At 51.6% G+C, this 20,374-nt stretch overlaps 1 protein-coding gene across 1 annotated transcript; it reads left to right on the top strand.

Annotated features, from left to right (window-relative positions):
- Positions 1-6,780: 6,780 nt before the first annotated feature.
- Positions 6,781-20,209, top strand: HROB (homologous recombination factor with OB-fold). Its single transcript, XM_061176919.1, has 10 exons — positions 6,781-6,882; positions 7,774-7,824; positions 11,070-12,239; positions 13,475-13,558; positions 14,537-14,677; positions 15,294-15,402; positions 15,591-15,676; positions 16,054-16,179; positions 18,033-18,150; positions 20,118-20,209. Exons 1-10 carry the CDS (start codon positions 6,781-6,783, stop codon positions 20,207-20,209), a joined length of 2,079 nt encoding a protein of 692 aa, XP_061032902.1.
- Positions 20,210-20,374: the final 165 nt, after the last annotated feature.

Raw genomic sequence — 20,374 nt, 5'->3', positions numbered from 1 at the left:
CTGTTGTAAAATGTCACAAACTCTTTTTTTTTAAACATTTTTATTTATTTATTTATTTACTTATTTATTTTTGGCTGTGTTGGGTCTTCGTTTCTGTGCGAGGGCTTTCTCTAGTTGCGGCGAGCGGGGGCCACTCTTCATCGCGGTGAGCGGGCCTCTCACTATCGCGGCCTCTCTTGTTGCGGAGCACAGGCTCCAGACGTGCAGGCTCAGTATTTGTGGCTCACGGGCTTAGTTGCTCCGCGGCATGTGGGATCTTCCCAGATCGGGGCTCGAACCCGTGTCCCCTGCATTAGCAGGCAGATTCTCAACCACTGCGCCACCAGGGAAGCCCTCTTTTTTTCTTTTTTAACTTTTTTTTTTTTTTTGGCCGCGTGGAGCAGCATGCAGGGTCTTAGTTCCCCGACCAGGGATCGAACCCATGTCCCCTTGCAGTGGAAGCGCAGGGTCTTAACCACCGGACCGACAGGGAGGTCCCAAAAATCACAAACTCTTAATGTAGAGGGAGATTGGAGAAGTACAAAGAAGAAAATAAAATCACTCCTAAGTGCATAATTCAATGAGAACAATTATTAGTAATTGGGTAAATGCTTTTCTAATCTTTTTCCTATGTTCATATTTTTTCAAGAAATGGGCTTCCCTGGTGGCGCAGTGGTTAAGAATCCACCTGCCAATGTAGGGGACATGGGTTCGAGAAGATCCCACATGCCGCCAAGCAACTAAGCCCGTGCGCCACAACTACTGAGCCTGCCCTCTAGAGCCCGCGAGCCACAACTACTGAAGCCCACGCGCCTAGAGCCCGTGCTCCGCAACAAGAGAAGCCACCGCAATGCGAAGCCTGCGCACCGCAACGATGAGTAGCCCCTGCTCGCCGCAACTACAGAAAGCCCGCGCGCAGCAACGAAGACCCAACGCAGCCAAAAATAAATAAAGTAAATAAATAAATTTAAAAAAAAAGAAAAATTGTATCACACAGTATACAATATCTTACTATGTAATTTTTAATGTAATACATCATGAAAATACTCCCATGGCATCAAATCTTCTTCCACAACATCATTTTTAAAGGTTGCACAGCATTCCATTGTGTTGTTTTACCAGTTTCTTTATTCAATCCCTTTTTGATGGAAATTTGGGTTGTTTCAAATTTTTCACCATTTTAAATAATGCTGTGATGCACCTTCTTGTAGCTAAATCCTTGCACACATCAGTTTTTATTAGGATAAATTCTTAGAGATAGAGCTGTTTTGTCAAAGGGTCTACACATTTTTAAGGTGTTTGATGATTTATTTCCGACCCTGTAAGGGACACCACCGTGGGACCAAGTTGTCCAAGCCCAGGTGACATTCAGCCCAAGAAAAGAAGGCTGATTGGTGCCGGGTGGTGGGGTTCAGGCTGGGGGTTGGGGGAACAGGTAGAGGAGGGCAGAGGAGAGAATCTACCAGGTTCTGAAGATTGTCAGGTACTGGGGAGACACTATATGGGACCTCCCTGGAAACCAGAGGAATGCTGCTGCCCCTGCCCCATCCCCTCTTCACCACCAGCCACAGGTGCTCCAGGCAGCAAGCTTCACCAACTCCTTCCCTGCTGACCCCTGTTTGTCTTGGTGCTCCAAGTAAGCTGGATGTCGGCTCGCAGAGACCCAGCCGGCTGCAGCCTGCCCTGAGCCCCGCCCACCCCACGGTTCGGAGAGAGTCAGCCTCCCGTCCAAAGCCAGACCTTGGCGCCCCACCAGGTGTCCAGCCTCCTTGCCCCCACCTCCCAACCTTGGAAGAAGACCGTCCGCGAGAGGCTTGTGGAGGTGGGTGTTGGACTGGAGGCGTAGATCTTGGGATGATTCACATGCCACCGGAGGGGAGAAAAGGGCTGGAGGATGAATGGATTGCAAACCAAAGGGAGGGGCCAAGGAGATAAGTTTTAGTGCCTTGATCCGCCCGCGTCAGTTTCTTCAACATCTGCAGTGCGTGGGGTTGAGCGATCCCACCGGGGGGTTGGGGGGTAGGACTGGGAGGCTGGCTGACGTTAGCTTCCCGCCTGCTGGGTCGGCCAGAGCAGTTCATGAATGACTCACCTCATTGTCAGGCTGATTCACTGCTCGCCTGGGGACTTGCGGGGGGTGGAGGGGGGAGCTGGTTGGGGGGAGGCGGTAGCAGCCCCCTCTGTACGTCTCACACGCGCGCACACGCGCATACACGCGCGGGCGGGGCTCCAGCGGGTCTATTTCCCTGCTGGGGTCGGGACGCGATGGATGGGTTTCCGTGATAAGGGGGGGGCGGGGGATGCACATCACTTGGTCTGTGGAGAACAAGTTTGAGGTTTCTGTCAATAGTCTACCTGTGACTATTTACATTTAAATTAATTAAAATTAAATCCAATTAAAGCTTCAGTTCCTCAATCTCACCAGCCACACTTCAAGTGTTCAATAGCCACATGTGCTCTTATCAATAGCTACTCTATTGGACAAGGCAGAAAGTTCTATGCGACAGTGCTGGTCTACACAGCCTTCACACACATAATGCCACACAGACCAGCCCTTCCCCCACTCCCATACACTCAGACCCCCCACCCTCGTAGGTAGCACACAACACACACTTAATTCCACACCCATTCCACACACTCATTCAACATGCAACACCCACCCACCAACACAGCCACGCAAAACTCTCAGTGTGTGTACACACTTCCAGTGTATGCCACTGTCCATACCAAGACAAACGTAAACACATAAACACGCATCATCACCGTGAATTGCATACAACTGTTCATACGATCAAAATACAAATTAGGAAGAAATGCATTTGCAAATATGCTGAAATAGATACAAACTCAAGCCATGTGGTTCCCATAACAAATCTCAGCACAGGTTTGCAAACTCAAGTGGGGGGGGAAGGGAACCCACATTGTTTAGCCCTTGCCAATGTGCCAGGCATGGAGTTAGCCATTTCAATGCATTAATTCCTTTAATCTCACAGCAACCCTGTGAGGAAGATGCATTATTCCATTTTCATAGAGGGGACAACTAAGGTTCAGAGAGGGAAAGCAACTTAGTCGAGGTCACACAGCCAGTTAGCAGCAGGGTCAAATATGAACCAACATTTGCCTAACTCCATAGGCAGTACAGCATGCTGTCTCCAAACACACACACACACACACACACACACACCCCACACACACAAATACAGGTGTTCTCTCTCTTGTGTCTAAGAAGGTGAGGCTCTTCTTCCAATAAGTACAGGTACTGTACAGGGAAGTGAGCATGGAGTTGCCTAGACTCCTTTGCACTCCCTTCTGACAAATGGCATTAGGTCATTCAACAAACACTGAGTGTCTTCTGTGTGCCGGGTCCCATGCCAAGTGCTGGCTCACAAAAGTGAAACCCTATGGTCAATTGCCCTGAAAGAGTTCAAAGGCCAGCAGGGAGGTGTCAGGGAAATTTGAAGGCAATACAGAACATACAAGAGACCTAAGCTATCATGGAGGTAGCCCCCAAGTGCAGGGAACCAAGAAGGAAACCTGGGTCTGCCTGGGGCAGTCAAGGAAGGCTTCTTGGAGGAGGCAGCATGTGACATGAGGCATAAAGAATGAGCGGGGTGGAGAGGGATTGGTATTGATTGGGATATTGGTTGAGAGATGAGATAGGGCAGGGAATCAGATGCCAGGGCATTGCAGTCCCTGGGGATTTTATATGTCATCCTCAGGTGACTGGGAGGGATTGAAGAATTTTTACGGTGGAAAAATGGTATGCCATTTGTATGTTCAAAGAGTGGACAGAAAGGAGGAGAGCTTGGACTAGGGAGACCATGCAGGAGGCTATGGCGATAGTCCAGGCAGGAGATGGTAAGGCCTGATGTAGAGTGTAAGGCACCCAAACAAGATAAGGGATGGAGGGGGATGAGGGGTTAGGGTGTATCCTGGTCCTGAGACAGTGCAAGGCAAAGCCTTCTGACCCATGAAAATGTAATAAAAGCCATGATTTTCTTTCAGAACAAGGCATATGTGCATAGGCGCATGATGTTTTGGGCAATTATAAGGGATTCATATTCCCTGAATCCCCAGATTAAGAAACTAGTTCGTTGGAATTCTAAAAGGCAAAACAACATAGTGGGGACTTCCCTGGTGGCCCAGTGGTAAAGAATCCGCCTTCCAGTGCAGGGGATGCGGGTTCATCCCTGGTCGGGGAAATAAGATCCCACATGCCTCAGGGCAACTTAGCCCACGCACTGCAACTACTGAGCCCGTGTGCTCTAGAGCCTGTGGGCCACAACTAGAGAGAAGCCCCCGCGCGGCAACAAAAGATCGCACATGCTGCAGCAAAGATCCCGCATGCTGCAACTAAGATCCAGTGCAGCCAAATAAATAAATAAAAATAAAATCAGGGGCTTCCCTGGTGGCGCAGTGGTTAAGAATCCGCCTGCCAATGCAGGGGACACGGGTTCCAGCCCTGGTCCAGAAAGATCCTACATGCTGCGGAGCAACAAAGTCCGTGCGCCACAACTACTGAGCCTGCACTCTAGAGCCCATGAGCCACAACTACTGAGCCCACATGCCACGACTACTGAAGCCCGCGCGCCTAGAGCCCATGCTCCGCAACAAGAGAAGCCACCGCAATGAGAAGCCCGCACACCGCAACGAAGAGTAGCCCCCACTCGCCACAATTAGAGAAAGCCCGCGCAGCGACGGAGACCCAACGCAGCCAAAAATAAATTAATTAAAATAAATAAATAAATAAAATAAAATTGGAAGATGGAAATTACAGTGTGAGTACGAGTTGATATTATTCCTTTTGGCTTTTTGGGCTCTGTGGTGTCCCTTCAACTGGAGCTGACAGAGCCCAGATCCACAGGGAGCTCTGTAACTGGGTCTCTAGGACTATCCACAGTTGGGCACAGGGTGAGCTGTGCCTGGGATTCCTGGGAGGAGAGGGAGCCTGTAAATGGGAGGGTTGGGGTTTTGTCCTCTAGCTCAGAAGCACAGAGACCTTGAAGGAATTCCTAACTTGAATGAGAATTAGAGGTCCAGGTTTCCTCTCTCATCACCATTCTGGCCTCCATTCTGACATATGACAGGTTAGCTGGTACACATGGAGAAATGATGGAAGCCATAGGCTGCCCAGAGGTCAGGCCAGACCAGGCAGGCTACCCTAGGGAAGATCCATGGCTGGTTCAGATCAGATTTTTAAGAACTCGAGTCAGCTACCTTCCTCCTGCCTTTTGAGTCCTCAAAACTATGCAGCCCTTGTCTCTCTGACTATCTCTCTTGTGACAAGCAAAAAGGGAAACTGAGGTTGGGCTGAATCAGTAACCACAGTAGGCTTTAGTGATAAGAGCTGGCCTTCCCAGATCTCTGGGCCCCTGCCCATCTGTCTGCACAACTCTCCTGGACTCTATCTTTTGATCTGTATCTCCCTGACTTGTTCATATTTTATTTATTTATTTTTTATATTTTTTGGCCACCGCGCGGCTTGTGGGATCTTAGCTCCCGAACCAGGGACCGAACCCATGCCCACGGCAGTGAAAGCACATAGTCCTAACCACTGGACCGCCAGGGAATTCCCTCCCTGACTTGTTCATGAACTTGAGAGCACAAGGGGTCATTCATTTGTTTATCTCCAGTGTCAAGCACTGTGCCTGTTAAATAGTAGTCACTGTGTCATTCATTCAATAACTCTATGGGTCATTGTTCTAAGTGCTGGGATACAAAGTTGAACAAGCCAGACAAGGTCCCTACCCTCATGGAGCCCATATTCTAGTGAGGAAGACAGACAGTAAAGATGTAAATCATGGGACTTCCCTGGTGGTCCAGTGGTTAAGAATCTGCCCTGCAACGCAGGGGATGCCAGTTCTTTCCCTGGTTGGGGAACTAAGATTCCACATGCCGCGGGGCAACTAAGCTTGTGCGTGGCAACTACTGAGCCTGTGCCACAACTAGAGAGAGAAGCCCGTGCGACGCAATGAAGAGCCCATTGCGCCACAACGAAAGATCCCGGGTGCCTCAACTAAGACCCAATGCAGTCAAAAATGAATAAATAAATATTTTTAAAAAGATGTAAACCATGACAATTATAAATAATGAAAAATGCTGTGAAGGAAATTAAGCGTTGTGATGGGGGGAGGGATGTTACTTGAGAGATAAGGTGACAGGGAAGATCTGAGATCTAAGCTGAAACATGAAGGATGAAAAGAGCCCGACGGAGAATACCTTGCTTAATATACGCGTGGCAAGAATAGATGGATGGATGCATGGAGAGATGAACAGACAGACAAACCAACAGGGTAGATTCTGGTGTGAATGAGAGTCACGCTGTAGTACTCAGTCCCTAGTATGCTTAACACAAGAGAGGAGGGTGGGCAGGATGGGATGCAATGGGCCCCAAATTCCCAGCCTTGCTCTCACCTGAGCGCGCATTGAACAAGCGGATGGGGCCCTAGGGGCCACTGGGGGGCGACCGAGAGCCCATCCGTTTCCCTTTAAAGCCGGGGCGGAAGACTGCGGTGAAGGGCCTTTGTGTCGGCGGGATAGAAATAGGCCCGCCCCTTTAAGAGGGCGGAGACGCTGAGTGGCGGCGGCTTCGAAAGAGGCCTAGGACGCCAGACCTCAGCTTCCCGACCACCCACCTTCGGCCGCCACCTGGGTTGCAAAGACGCCTCTCTCCGAGCTCGCCCCAGAGACTCTGTCGCCTGGACTCTGACCCTGCCACCTGGGCCAAGGCCGAGGTCCCGGTGACCCCTAGAGTCGGGGTCTGCCCGGCCAAGCCGCGGCCGGAGACTACCGGCCGTCGCCATGGTAATGCCCTGCCTGGGACCACCCGGCCGCCCGGTCCCCAGGCCGCAAGGACCTGCCTTCCGGGTTCCAGCCCCTCCCCCGTGCGAGCTGCAGGGCCGGGTTAGGGTTTAGGGGAGAGGTCGGTGGGGTCGGGAGGCCTGGGCCCTTGTCAGGGCTCGACATGGATACTCCCGGACCCCCAGGGAAGGTCTCTCCGCTCTCCTCCCTTTGGGCCTCAGTTTCCCGCCTCTTGCCTTCCATTTCATCTTGGAGGACTCCTGTTCATCCTTCCCGGTGTGCTCAAACGTCACGCCTCTTGGGCCCTCCCTCTCCCCCTAACCCTTCCAGTCTGATCCTTGACATTCCGGGATAGGTCTCCCGAACTATAGCTCTTGCTGCTCTGGCGTCTGGGGTTAGGCACAGCCCTTGACTCTAGGAGTGACACACTTGTAATGTTGGCCACAGCAGCCCTGCTGCTCAGAAAGAGGGAACTGAACTGTGCACTGGGAGGCATCCCACCCTCCTGGGACCCTAGCTTTTGGGTGTTGGATTAGATAAAAACCACTGGCTTGACTTTCAGAATCAAGGCCACTAGGCTGGGCATGCTTGGATTTATGGGAGTGTCCCTTATGTTTGACAAAGGTTCCAAACGCCAAACCTTTGGGATGTTGCAAAATCCTTAGGCCCATGTGCACAGTGCTGGGTCTAAAGAATGACGCAGGCTCCCGTGGGCAGTCTTCTCTTTGCTTCCTCCCTCTTATTACAAGATTAATGCAAATGGACCTGAGTGAATTATTTTACAAGAAAGGATTCTAAGTCATCTAAATCTTTAAGTAAATCCCATCTCTTCTCTCCTCATCCCTTATTCCTCCCCCCAACACTAGCAGAAAAACAAACAGAAAACAGTAAACTTGATGGTCTTGTTAGAATTGGGAAAAAGCAGAGTGAGGACAGAATGTACTTGCAAACGGTATTTCTCCTCCAACCTCAATTGCTTTGTTTTCCTTTCAGGCATGCAGTCTGCAGAAGCTGTTTGCTGTGGAAGAGGAGTTTGAAGATGAGGTAAGGAAGTGTTGGTGAACAGAGATGGCAACGAAGGTCTTAAGATGTAAACGCCCAGGCCCAGAACCCAAGTCTCCTTTTACTTGACATGTATATCTTTTTTTGTCTGTGAGAGGCTGAGAAATGATGAGAAATGTAAACAACCTACTTAACTGTCTTAGAAACAAATGAAAAACCAGAAAGATGAGCTGCTTAATTGTCATACCTTTAAATTATAAGGGCCCTTGCCTGGAAGCTGTGTCACGTGGATGACTGGATTCACCTTCACGATGACGTACTTTTTTCTTTTTATATAAAGTTATTTATTTATTCATTTGTTTTTTGGCTGCGTTGGGTCTTCGTTGCTGCAGGCGGGCTTTCTCTAGTTGCAGCGAGCGGGGGCTGCTCTTTGTTGGGGTGTGTGGGCTTCTCATTGCGGTTGCTTCTCTTGTTGCGGAGCACAGGCTCTAGGCGTGCGGGCTGCAGTAGTTGTGGCACGCGGGCTCAGTAGTGGTGGCTCGCGGGCTCTAGAGCGCAGGCTCAGTAATTGTGGCACATGGGCTTAGTTGCTCCGCTGCATGTGGGATCTTCCTGGACCAGGGCTTGAACCCGTGTCCCCTGCATTGGCAGGCGGATTATTAACCACTGAGCCACAAGGGAAGCCCCACGATGACGTACTTGATGTGGGAAGAAAGTTTAGGGAGAGTCAGAGACAGCACAGTTACTGGACAGCAGGAGGCCCGGGGTCACCAACTGGCTACCTGAGCCAGGGCAAAGTACTGCATTCTGTGGCCTTTCATTTTCTCTCCTATCACATGATGGCCGTTCTTCTGCCACAAACATTCTTCCCTTCCCCCTCTCTCCTCAGAAGATGACACGTTAGACTAGATCTGAAGCTGGCATGTTAGAATCACCTCTGCCGAGGCCCTACCACACACCAGTTACACTAGAATTTCTGGGAATGGGCCCAGGCAGGGATATTTCTAATCTCTGGGTGCAGCCAGAGACCACTGAACTAGTGATCTGCACAGCTGTCTTCCCACTCAGATCTAACAGATATAGTTTCATCTAAGAGGCCCAAAATTGCTATCTCAAATCCTTTTCAGAAAGAAACAGGATTTAAGTGAGTAAATCTCCAAAAGATAAATTAAATTGCTTAAGAATACAGCACCAGGGACTTCCCTGGTGGTGCAGTGGTTAAGAACCCGCCTGCCAATGCAGGGGACACGGGTTCCATCCCTGGTCCGGGAAGATCCCACATGCTGCAGAGCAACTAAGCCCGTGCGCCACAACTACTGAGCCTGCTTTCCGGAGCCCACGAGCCACAACTACTGAGCCCGCGTGCCCTAAAGCCCGAGCTCCGCAACAAGAGAAACCACTGCAGTGAGAAGCCCGCGCACTGCAACGAAGAGTAGCCCCTGCTCGATGCAACCAGAGAAAGCCCGTGCGCAGCAACGAAGACTGAACGCAGCCAAATAAATAAATGAATAAATAAATTAAAAAAAAAGAATACAACACCAACAGCCAGGATGGCCTCCTGACTCCAGTCTAATGTACATGGAAACTATGAAACTACATTTATAGAATAGAGTTGCTCTGGTTTATCAATGACAAGCCATTCAAACCTACTTTTTTGTCTCCCAGTGATTTGCTTTAAAAATCACGTTTAGAATTTGTCCGGATGCCTAATTCGTGCCTAGTGAGATGGTGAATGCTGCACCAGGGACCCTTCTGGCAGCCACAGTCCCACGCCTCCCTTCCTTTGAGGCTTTTGGAACCCAAGGTTTGAAGGGAAAAACAGACCTTCCTCAGACCTCTTAAAATTCCATCTCTGGCTTGTCTCATTCATTGAGGCCCCAAGACATAGTGACAAAGGCACTTATGGGTTCCAGTCCTGGTTCTGTGACGTTACTTAACCTCTCTGAGCCTCCGTTTCTGTATCCATAAAACAGGGACAATAATAGTACCTCTTCATAGGGTCATCATGAGAACTCATGGAGAGAATTCTGGTAAAATGTTTACATGGTACCTGGCACCCAGTGAGGTTTTTCAAATGTTAGATGTTTTGTTATCACTTGGGGACTTGATTTTTGTTTTTACAAATAATTCAAAACTGCCAGCTTTGTCAAGGAGATATGCGTCCTTGTCTTTGTCTTTCAGCTTTGGAGATGTGTAATTACGGGCTGAAAAAAATGACCCTTCTGGGTCTTACCAGGTCATGGTAGGACTGCTAGGCTAGTAATGGAATTAAGAGTGAAGGACTCTGACAGCTCAAGTTTCTGTTCCATGACCAGTCCCTTTCCCCCTTCCCAAGACAGATGACATCATGTCTGAGAGTGAGCTCTTCAGCGGAAAAGGGCTCCATCAACTCCCAGGGTCATCAGGATTTTATTGCTGCTGTAATTATAATATTATTATTACTAAGTCCTAAGGTAGTCCTGTTAGAGTATGCTACTCTCCTGATAATACACGAAGCAAGAAAGATCCTTTCTCTAGCCTGGACAGTCCAGTGCAGCAGCAGGGGGTGGGGGTGGAGGGGACCTTCCTGTCAGTTAAATCAGCAGTTCTGACACCTGCGGAACAGGTCTGTTGCTCTTGAAGGTGTCAATCTCACCTTGCTTCCCAACCGGAATCCATACTTAATTTACCTTGCCTGAAAAGCTATATTTAACTTCTGTCTATTTTGCAGGCTCCAAGGACTCTCTGGCTTACTGAAGACTAAGCGTGTGCATGAGTGTGTGTGTGTGTGTGTGTGTGTGCGCGCGCACGTGTGTGTATGTGTGCGTGCGCGCGCGCGCGCGCGCGTGTGTGTGTGTGTGTGTGGTGGGGGTGAGGAGTGGGTGGAGGACAGGCAGCAGGACCAGATGGATAGAGCCCTAGTGCACAGGCTTGACACCACTAAGCTAATTTCCTTGAGATGGGTGTGTGACCTTGGATGATTTGTTTGACTCCTGGGTGACCTGGTTGCTTTGCTTCTCCTTCTGCTCCCCCAACTGCCACCACCACCCCTCCCCACCCCCCACCTGAGACTGAAGAAAGAGAGAAGCTACCTGAAGACTTAGCCTTAGAATGTGTCTGGTAGAAGCCTCATTGTGGGCTCCTGGGCAAGGTCAAAGGTGGTGAGAGAGTCCACCACTGCCTTTCACACCTTGGTTCCTTGTTTGTGTGTATCTGCACACACAGACACGCCACATGCCCGAAACAGTAAAAGCAGAGTGTTTCTTGATTTCCAGATGCCAAGACCCGCTGTCTCTGCTTCTTTGTAGGATTTCTTGTCGGCTGTGGAGGATGCAGAGAACCAGTTTGCTGGCACACGGCCTGTGAATGCTGGGTGCCTGAGACCTGTCTCTTCCCGGCCACAGGAGGCCCAGCTACTGCCATGCCCCACTGCTCCTTCAGAGGCTGCGGGCCTGCCAGCCCTGGGACTCCGCCTTTCTACCTCCGGCATGCCCAGGGCCGTTGGGGGTCCACCTTCCACAGGAGCAGCTCCCCTAAGGCCTGTCTCAATGTCCAGCAGCTGGACTCGCAATCAGGGAAGAGTGACACTGACAGAAGTGCTCAGTGAGACCCCAGTAAGACCCCAGTCCTCAGTCTCCCACCCCCAGCTCACCTTCAAGAGCAAACAGCAGGTGATTGGTGGCTTTGAGGGGCCTGAACAAGATGAATTTGATAAGGTCCTGGCAAGCATGGAGCTGGAGGGCCCCGGCATGGAGCTGGAACTTGGAGTTAGCAGTGAGGCCACAGGAATCCTGCCCACCTGGCGGCGGGAGGACTCAACATTGGCTAAAAAGGCCCGGGCAGCTGATCTGAGCAGACCTTGCCAAAAGGAGCCCATGCCTGCAACCCACATAGCTGGTATCCCGTCAGCCCGGGATGCGCCCCCGGATCCTGTTGTCCGCTGTGGGACTCCACAGTCCCACTTGAGGCCTGGTGCCACGGGTAACCTTCCTGTCCCAACTGCCTCAGTGGTTCGTGGTCAGCAACCCCATTGGGAAGTCTCTCCCGATGGTCCCCCTCCTCAAGCACCCCAGCCTCTCCAAGCTGCTGGCAGGCTCATTCAGAGCAGCCCTCAAAATCATTTCCCTGGTCAGCCATTCCAGTCTCCAAATGCCTGCTTAACTGGCAAACCTCATTTTCTTACACCACGAACTCCCAACTCAAGCTGTGCTACTCCCTCAAGGACTATCTCTGGATTATTTCCTCGGGGGCCCTTCCAGCCCCGAGCTCCAGCGTCTTCTGTCGAGTCTCCTGTCAGCACCCTGAAGGGCCCCCGTCCTTCCCCAGTCCCTCAAGCCGCTCTGCAGACGCCCATCGTCACGAACCACCTGGTGCGGCTGGTCACTGCTGCCAACCGGACACCCCAGCAGTCCACCTGCACCTCCACCCGCGCCAAAACGCGCCGATTCCCCGGCCCAGCAGGGCTCCTGCCTCACCAGGTGAGTGACAGCTTCTCTCTGGCCAGAGTCGGAGCTCCCCAGGCTGCTGGGGGCCCAGGAGAGCAGCAGAGTCCCAGAGGATCTTCACGCCCCCCAGGAAGGGGAGGAAGGAAGTGCAGAGAGGGAGCGTTTCCAAAGCTGTGGAGGAAGTCAGAAGAAGTGGGAAGAATTGAATGCTTGAAAACCCACATGTGAGACAGATGCTTAAGGCTTGAGAATGTCACAATTTCCATACGTTTGTTGAGCATCTACTGTTTCCTAGCACCAGGGCAGGAAGATTCATTCACTTGTATTTGCTAAGGACTGGTATGTGTTGGGCACTTTGCTTGGACCTGAGAATACACAGATTAACATAGAAATAATTCCCGTCCTAAGGAGTTTCCAGGAGAGTGGAAGAAGCAGACACAAACAAACGATTACACATAAAAGGCACAGGGAGAGTAGAGGTCATTCCCTGGGTGCTGGGGAGACGCTGGGCTCCTTGGGCTTGCTGCGTGGGCTCTTGAGGGATGAGTAGGAGGTTTACGGAGGTGTGTGTCGGAAGGCTGTGTCCTGGAGGACATTTCAGCAGTGGAAAGACGGGAGAGCGTGTGCAAAGGCACAGATGCTCTGGGAGATCCACAGAATTACTGGTAGCTGGTGTGTGGGGTCAACGTGGGGGAGTTGGGGCTGAGCTGCGTGTGTAGTTTTCGGCAGCAGTGGAGAGACAGGGTCCACCAGACTACTCTTGGATCAGATCCCAGATAATTGGACTCTGAGGATCTGGTCTGGTTGTGATAGGTTACCCCCTTTCCTCACATTTGAAGGGTGTTGGAAACGATTCCTACCTGTTAACTTGCTCTTCCCTGGCACTTTAAGAGAAATCCAAGGAGACCATGTACATTCCTCCTGGGATGGATCTCTGTAGGGAAGGATGAGGTCCCTGAGAAGGGGTTTGGGGAAGGCTGCCCTTTTACTCATCTCAGGCCTTTCTATTCAAGTCATCGCCCCCTTCAGGAAGCCCTGGGGTTTGTTCCTGGGCCAGCTCTAGCTTCCTCACACTCCCAAAACGATCCCCAAAGCATCTTTTTTGAGCTGCCAACAAGGCTCCTGAGACTTCGTTAGGAGAGATGTACTATGTGTTAATTGTCCCTGATAGTTTCCTGAACTCATTATGTAACCCAGACAAGAAGCTGTACTTGTAAATAACAGCTGCTGAGCTCGCTCTCGTCTTCTCCTCCTCTCTCCCCTTGTAGCACAGTGGGAAAAATCTGGACGACATCATGGTTTCCACGCCCCAGACTCCGACTCATGGTGCTCTGGCTAAATTCCGGACAGAGGTAACTAATTCCATGCAAATGTTAACTTCCTGGGGATCATTTAGGAGTGAGGGACATCCCTACATGTTTCAGTAGCTGAGAATCAGTCTGTGCTGCTCGGCCTGTTCCCTGGGGTCACACACCACGGGGCATTTGGGGAGGTGGCGATTTTCCTGGCATACAGTGAAGCCTATCCTGATGCCAGAGGGGTGTGAACCGCTACCATGAGTCCAGCCTTCTTTCCCAGATAAGAAAGAAAGGCCCAGCTAACTCCATCTTCCCTCAGAGGAGGAGAGTGTAATAGCTGTCAGGAAATTGTATCTCAGGAACCCTGCCTTTCAGGTTTCTGGGAATCAAGCTGGGAAGGATCTGGCTTCATCTTGCCTCTGGTGGGTTCCCTCTTGGTGGGTGAGACCCAGCCTCCCTCCTCCCTGGGATTCTGGTTGACCTGCTCCGCTCCCAGACCCACTTCTGCTTTTAATTCTCTCTAGAAGTTTTTCTCTTTGCTGTAGCTCTGCAGATCCACCAGTCCATTTCAGCTCCAAAGCAATAAATACTCACCTGGATTCAAAGCATTTTTTAATATAAGAAGGTGAATAGTTAAAGCCAGAGGCATCCCAAATAAAATATAATTGGTTTCAAAATTGCCTGGAAAACTATAAATGTTTGTGGGGGCTCCCTAGCCCTAAGACTTTGCAAGTCCATTGTAAGAGACAAGCATAGATAGCCTTTTGCATTAATGTAATTAAAGTCAGGGCCTGATTTAAAATAAACTGAGTTAAGAGTACCTTTGCTATTGCTTCTCAGTGAAAGACGTGATATGCCACAAGGTTTCACACACCATTTTCTGAACTTGGAGATACATGAAGGGAGAGAGTGTGGCCACCGTGCTGCAGGGAATTCGCCCTTGCCTCTCCCACCCCTCCATCCCAGCTCAGTCAAGGCCTCTAGCAAAGCGGACCTGTTAATGCAGGCTCCCCTTCTGCTCTGTTGTGCCAGATTGTTACTAGTTCCCAGGCATCGGTGGAGGAGGACTTTGGGCGAGGGCCCTGGCTGACCATGAAATCTGCTCTGGGCCTGGATGAGAGAGACCCTACCTGTTTCCTCTGTACCTACAGCATCATCATGGTGCTGCGAAAGGTAAGGGTCCTGGGTGCTGAGACCCAAAGAGAAGACCATTTTTATCCCTTTCACCAACCTCCTGCCCTGCTCCACCTTAGGGAAGGGGCTCTTTGTTTGCTCCCTGCTACCCCACGCCTGTCTCTGAGTGGCAACATGAAGCCCCTTTGGTTGTATCTTCCACTCACCTGCCTTTTCACAGTATCTGGCATAGGTGGAGGTGGGTTATGGGCATGTGTCTGCACATCTGGGCCCTGAATGGGGTAGGGTAAACACACTGCTACCCCTAGAGCTCCCCAGAGGTCAAAGGTCACGTGCAGACTCACGTTAGTACATGTGCTGACGTATTCCTGCCTGTGGCCCGTGTGATGGAGCTCTGTATGAATACATACACATAAACACACAAAAGAAAGGAGGCAGGGCAGACAAATGAAAGGCCCACCAGCTTCGGGTCTGCCAGAGGGAGATGGGATGAGCCCTTTAAACTGCCCCTTTGCCCTCTGAAAAGGAAGATCATCACCACACCAGTGCTCTGCCCCCCTCCCACCCCACCCCCCTCCCTGGGTTGCCCTGGCACACTTGGGAACCTTACAGGTGGGACGTGGCTGGCTCAGCAAATGCCTCTCCTTGTAACCAGGCAGCCCTGAAGCAGCTGCCCAGGAACAAAGTCCCCAACATGGCAGTGATGATCAAGTCCCTGACTCGGAGCACAGTGGACGCCAGTGCGGTTTTCAAGGACCCCACGGGTGAGGAGTTAAGTCCTGGGAGTGTCTGACGAGTGGCCCCATTGAGGTCAGGAGGTGAGGAGGAGCCACCCTCTCCATTTGCAGTTAGGAAAATTGAGGCAGTCTACAACCCCCTTCCCAGCCAGGGCCCAAACCAGTCGCTGTGCTGCCCTTGACCCTGAAACTGATGGGCGGCGTGGTGTTTGCAGGAGAGATGCAGGGCACGGTGCACAGGTTGCTGCTGGAGACACGCCAGAATGAGCTGAAGCCTGGCTCAGTGCTGCTGCTAAAGCAGGTACGGGAGCTCCAGATGGGGACCTGCTCTCCTGCCTCCCGCCCTGGAGAAAGCCCCTGGTTGTCCCTCTGGCTCCCTGCCCTCCCAGGGCCCAGGCAGAGAGTGGCTGCCCTAGTGCAAGACCCTGGCTCACTGGAGCCAAGTAAAGGCCTGACTGCCATCCTTCAGGGGGCAGATGGGGGTGGGGGTTGTGCTGTGAGGGGCCGAGGATGGGGTACACGGTTCTACTCTGGCACCAGGGCTGCGGCAGGAGTGATTTCTGTGACCCTGGTGCAGAGGCTAGCAAGGCTGAGGCAGGCGGGACTGGGTGGCCGTCCGGCAGCACCTAGCGCTCTGTCAGGACATTGGACACCTTCCCCCCCCTTTCTCTACTCCAGATCGGAGTGTTCTCTCCTTCACTCCGAAATCACTACCTCAACGTGACGCCCAACAACCTGGTCCACGTTTATAGCCCAGATTCTGGGGATGGGAACTTCCTCAAGCCATCTCAGCCCTTCCCCAAGGTAAGAGGAGCACGATGGAGTGGGGATGGGTAGAGCCGCTTTCCGCCGGGGTCTTCTGATTTCTTCCCCTCCTCTATCCTGGGGAGCAGGGATGTGAAGTGGACAGTTGCCCTGAGGTGAAAAGATGCCCTTTGGGGACAGGGCCATCTCCTCCTGTCCCTGGTCCAGCCATCTGCCAGATGGCACAGTAACAGGACCTAGAGGAGCAGCTGGCTTCTGGGTGGATCCCTGAGTGTCTGATGGCAGACCTGAACGTCGGAGAGCGTGAGAGTCACTTGAGAACTAACCGAGTTGAGGGTCCACGATGGGGTAGGGCCCACAGTGAGTGACTGAGGGTTGGATCTGCTGCAGGTGGCAGCGCAGAGAACAGACAGCTACAGATGGTCTGTCAGGTGAGCCAGCACTTGCTCTGCATCTTCCCTCCTGGTTTCCACCTCTGCTAGGTGAGGGGGTGCCGGCCCAGAACTCCTTTGGGAACCAAGGGAGGCTGGGTTCCAGGCAGCTCCACTCCAGGCTGAGGGTGCAGGGCCCGGCCTTGACTTGACACACAGTGTCCCATCTGTGGCCACTCCCACCTTCCTGGGATCCTGGGTTGTCGTCATGACCTGGCCTGCAGGTCAGGAGACCTAGGTCATGGCCCTGCTCTGCTGGAGATTTGTAACATGACCTTGGGCAAGTCCTGTCCCCTCCCCTGTTGTTGCTTTGTCTATAAAATGAGTGGGTTAGACTCGATGACATCTAGTCAAGTTACGTGTTTAGTTCTAACTTGCTGCTTCTCATCTTTCTCCCTAACCTTCTTCATTCTCTCAATATCACCCCACTTCTAAAAAAAGCATGTTGATTTCCTTTTTTTTTTTTTTAATTATTTTTTTGGCTGTGTTGGGTCTTCATTGCTGCGCGTGGCTTTCTCTAGTTGCGGCGAGCGGGGGCTGCTCTTCACTGCAGTGCTCAGGCTTCTCATTGCAGTGGCTTCTAGTTGCGGAGTGCGGGCTGTAGGGCGCACGGGCTTCAGTAGTTGCAGCGCGTAGGCTCAGTAGTTGAGGCTCGCAGGCTCAGTAGTTGTGGTGCGTGGGCTTAGTTGCTCCACGGCATGTGGGATCTTCCCGGACCGGGGCTCGAACCTGTGTCCCCTGCATTGGCAGGTGGATTCTTAACCACTGCGCCACCAGGGAAGTCCCATCTTGATTTCCTTTTAAATTTCAAGTCATCCCAAGAATTCCCTGGTGGTCCAGTGGTTAGGACTCTGTGCTTCCACTGCAGGGGGCACGGGTTCAATCCCTGGTCAGGGAACTAAGATCCTGCTCGCTGCGAGGTGCGGCCAAAAAAAAAAAAAAAAAAAAAATTTCAAGTCATTCATACTTGTTGAAAAAAATTGAAATGGTACAGAATAAAGCAATGTGAAACTGACCCTTCTCCACTTCCATTCCCTAGGGCTAACCATGGTTAACAGGTTTAATTACTCATTTTAATTACCTGTTCATATGTTAGCTAGTTTGGGGATTGTTAACAGCTCATTTTTAATTCCAGGCTAACTCCTCAGCATAATTCTGAATGGCGCCTTCACTCTCTGCTCCAGTTATAGAGATTCCCTAAAACATCAGATACCAGCAGAATTAGAAAAGAAAATCAGCCAAAAGTTTTCTGTTTCTTTTATTTTTTTAACTGTCTGCTGTTTGGGGTGTTTGGCGTTTCAGCTCCCTTCCCACAGCATGGGCCTGGGTGACTGGCCGCTGCCACGTTCCTCTCTCCTGTCTTTCCTGAGCCCTCACCTATTCCTTTGAGGTTGTTTGGGCAGAACTCTCCAGAGGGATTTCAGGGGCACAGGTATTGGTAACCAGATCCTCCGTCCCCAGGATCCAGGAAGCTTCCATGAAAGCCTCCAGCATGAGACCGAGAAGCCTGGGAAAGGCCTCAGAATAGCACAGAACCCAGAGGCAGGGGCATCACCTGAGAAAGAACTCCCAGAAGCAGGTAAGGCCGTCAGCCCACCCAGGAGCAAAAGAGGTTCTCCTTCTATTTCCTCTTGAATAGCTCAGCCAGATTGTTCTGGCTGCATCTTGTTCCTCCTCCTGTGAATCTTTGGATCTTACAGAATCTTAACAGAAATCAGATGTGGTGTGTTCTCTGGCGAGGCTGCAGGCCACAAACTAATTAACACAAAGAATGTGAACCGAAGCTCCCCAGTTTCCAGGCCATGCGCTGTTAGCCACAGGGGGAGATAGACTGGCACCATCCTTGAGTCTTCTGTGGGCTGATGGCCAGACCTCAGAGGCAGATTTCCGCATAGTGACTAAGCTCCAGGGCCCTCCGGGTGGTGCTGAGGGGTCAGACATCCATGTGGTTAGGGTGGGACCAGGATACAGACCTGAGAGGCCCAAATACAGACCTTTTAGGGGAGGGCCAACTTGTTCCTCAGGAGGGAGCCTTACCCAGGTGAAGCTAACACAGTCCAGGTCTGGTCCTTAGCTCTTTGATTCCATAAATTCAGCCCTGTTTGGCCCCAAAGTTCGTGGGATTATGGACAGGTGTCTCGACGTTAACCAGATTCACAGTAGACCAGTGGATAAATCACAAAGCCTATTTATTTATATTGTATGAAAAAGTATCTACCCTATATGCTGGAATCTTCTCTAGAATCTTGCGCCGTCTCCTTGTAAGTCAGCTTGATGACAAGCCGAACCATCATCAGAAGGTTGCTGGTGGTCATAGTATAAGAGTGAGGCGAGTTGCCTGTAGAATGTGTGGTTGGTGTCATATCTCCACTGTAGGGACAGACCTGCCAGGCGGCAGCTGCTAGTGGTGGCCGGGCAGCGCTAGGACACACAAATGCGGATTCCTACTATGATTCCCATTTTCCTAGGCTCACTCCCCTTCATTTAACCTAGTGTTTCTTCAGACAATCACAGTGTAGCTAGTGAGGGGCAACTTTTTTTGTTATAATCAAATTCCAGTCCTGCTTCCCTGAGTACAGTGCTGGTCACCCCAATTAAATTTGAATGTCCCCAAACTGACTTCTGTCCTTCCAGCAGCAGTGTTTTATCAAGTGCTCTGTGCCAGACTGGGAGCTGGCCTCTGCAGGTATAGTTTCCAGCCTGACTGACTCTAGGGCTGCCTGATCCCGTCCATTCAGCGGGAGTTTTCTAGTTGGAAGCTATGGCTCTGGTGTCAAAGGGATGCTACTTGGGGAAGTTGTTGACCTCTTTAAACCCTGTTCTCTCAGGTAAAGTGGGGATTATAGCACGAACTACCATGAGATGCCCTCTAAAGGGGCCCTGTGAGACCGAAATGAAGTGATGAGTATAACATGTGCAGCCCTGTGCCCGGCACCCAGCATGCCCCCGGTACGTGTTAGCTGCCCTTGTTAACAGTCAGAGTAGCAGTAGGGCTTACTGAGGTCAGCTCTGTTTCCAAGTTCTCAGACAGAAGCACCCCATCCAAGAACTGTAGTCAGGGACAGTTACTTTTGTCCCCTCTGCCCACAAGGCACTTTGGGGGAGGGGACGATGATGTCTCCCGCTCTGCCGATGAGAAACCAGGTTAATGAACTGTGTGATTCTGAACACATCTAATGACTTTTCCTGGCCTTCTTTCTCCCTCTGTCCAACGCAAAGGTTGCACTAGGGGACCTCTGAAGCCTTTCTGCTCAGGCACTGTACCTCTGGATGGAAAGAGGAGCCATGAAGGTCCAGGGGGAGCCTCTTTCTTAGCAAAGTGGCCCGGGCGTTTTGCCTCTGCCTTTTGTTGTGTGTGGGTATGTGGGGAGCAGAGGGGAGGTGGAAGGCGGGCCGACCTCAGGCCCATCAGTGTGGGTGCTGGCGGCCGGGCGAGCCACCTCCCTGACAGCCCTCCCGAGGGGCGGGAGCTTTGGCTCTGAGTCACGTGGAGCCCTAATATTATCACTAAGTCTCCCTGCCCTCTCTATCCCCCCACCCCCGCAGATGACCTAGATGGACTCCTGAGCGAGCTCCCTGAGGACTTCTTCTGTGGGACCAGCAGTTGGGACTCCCCCAAGGCAGGGCACCCCCCATGAGCCGGCAGCCTCTCAGCACCCAGGCAAAGCTCTGGTTGTGTCTGATCACGTCCCGGGGAGAGAGGAAGACCGACACAATTGGAAAACAAAGTTCCGGGACTTCTCTGGCTGCTCCCACCCTGGACACTTACCCTGAGAACACCCTCATCCCTCGGATTCTGCAGT

This window comes from Eubalaena glacialis, chromosome 19 (assembly GCF_028564815.1).
Source record: "Eubalaena glacialis isolate mEubGla1 chromosome 19, mEubGla1.1.hap2.+ XY, whole genome shotgun sequence".
In the NCBI taxonomy this organism is placed as follows: domain Eukaryota; kingdom Metazoa; phylum Chordata; class Mammalia; order Artiodactyla; family Balaenidae; genus Eubalaena; species Eubalaena glacialis.
Note: the sequence above shows the minus strand (reverse complement) of the source record. Positions and strands in the feature narration are given on the sequence as shown.

Bases quoted from the DNA above. Each gene is read 5' to 3' on its own strand.
- HROB (XM_061176919.1), top strand. From the start codon at position 6,781: ATGGTAATGCCCTGCCTGGGACCACCCGGCCGCCCGGTCCCCAGGCCG. The intron at 6,883-7,773 runs GTTAGGGTTTAG...TTTTCCTTTCAG, and splicing joins CGTGCGAGCTGCAGGGCCGG to GCATGCAGTCTGCAGAAGCT. The intron at 12,240-13,474 runs GTGAGTGACAGC...CTCCCCTTGTAG, and splicing joins CAGGGCTCCTGCCTCACCAG to CACAGTGGGAAAAATCTGGA.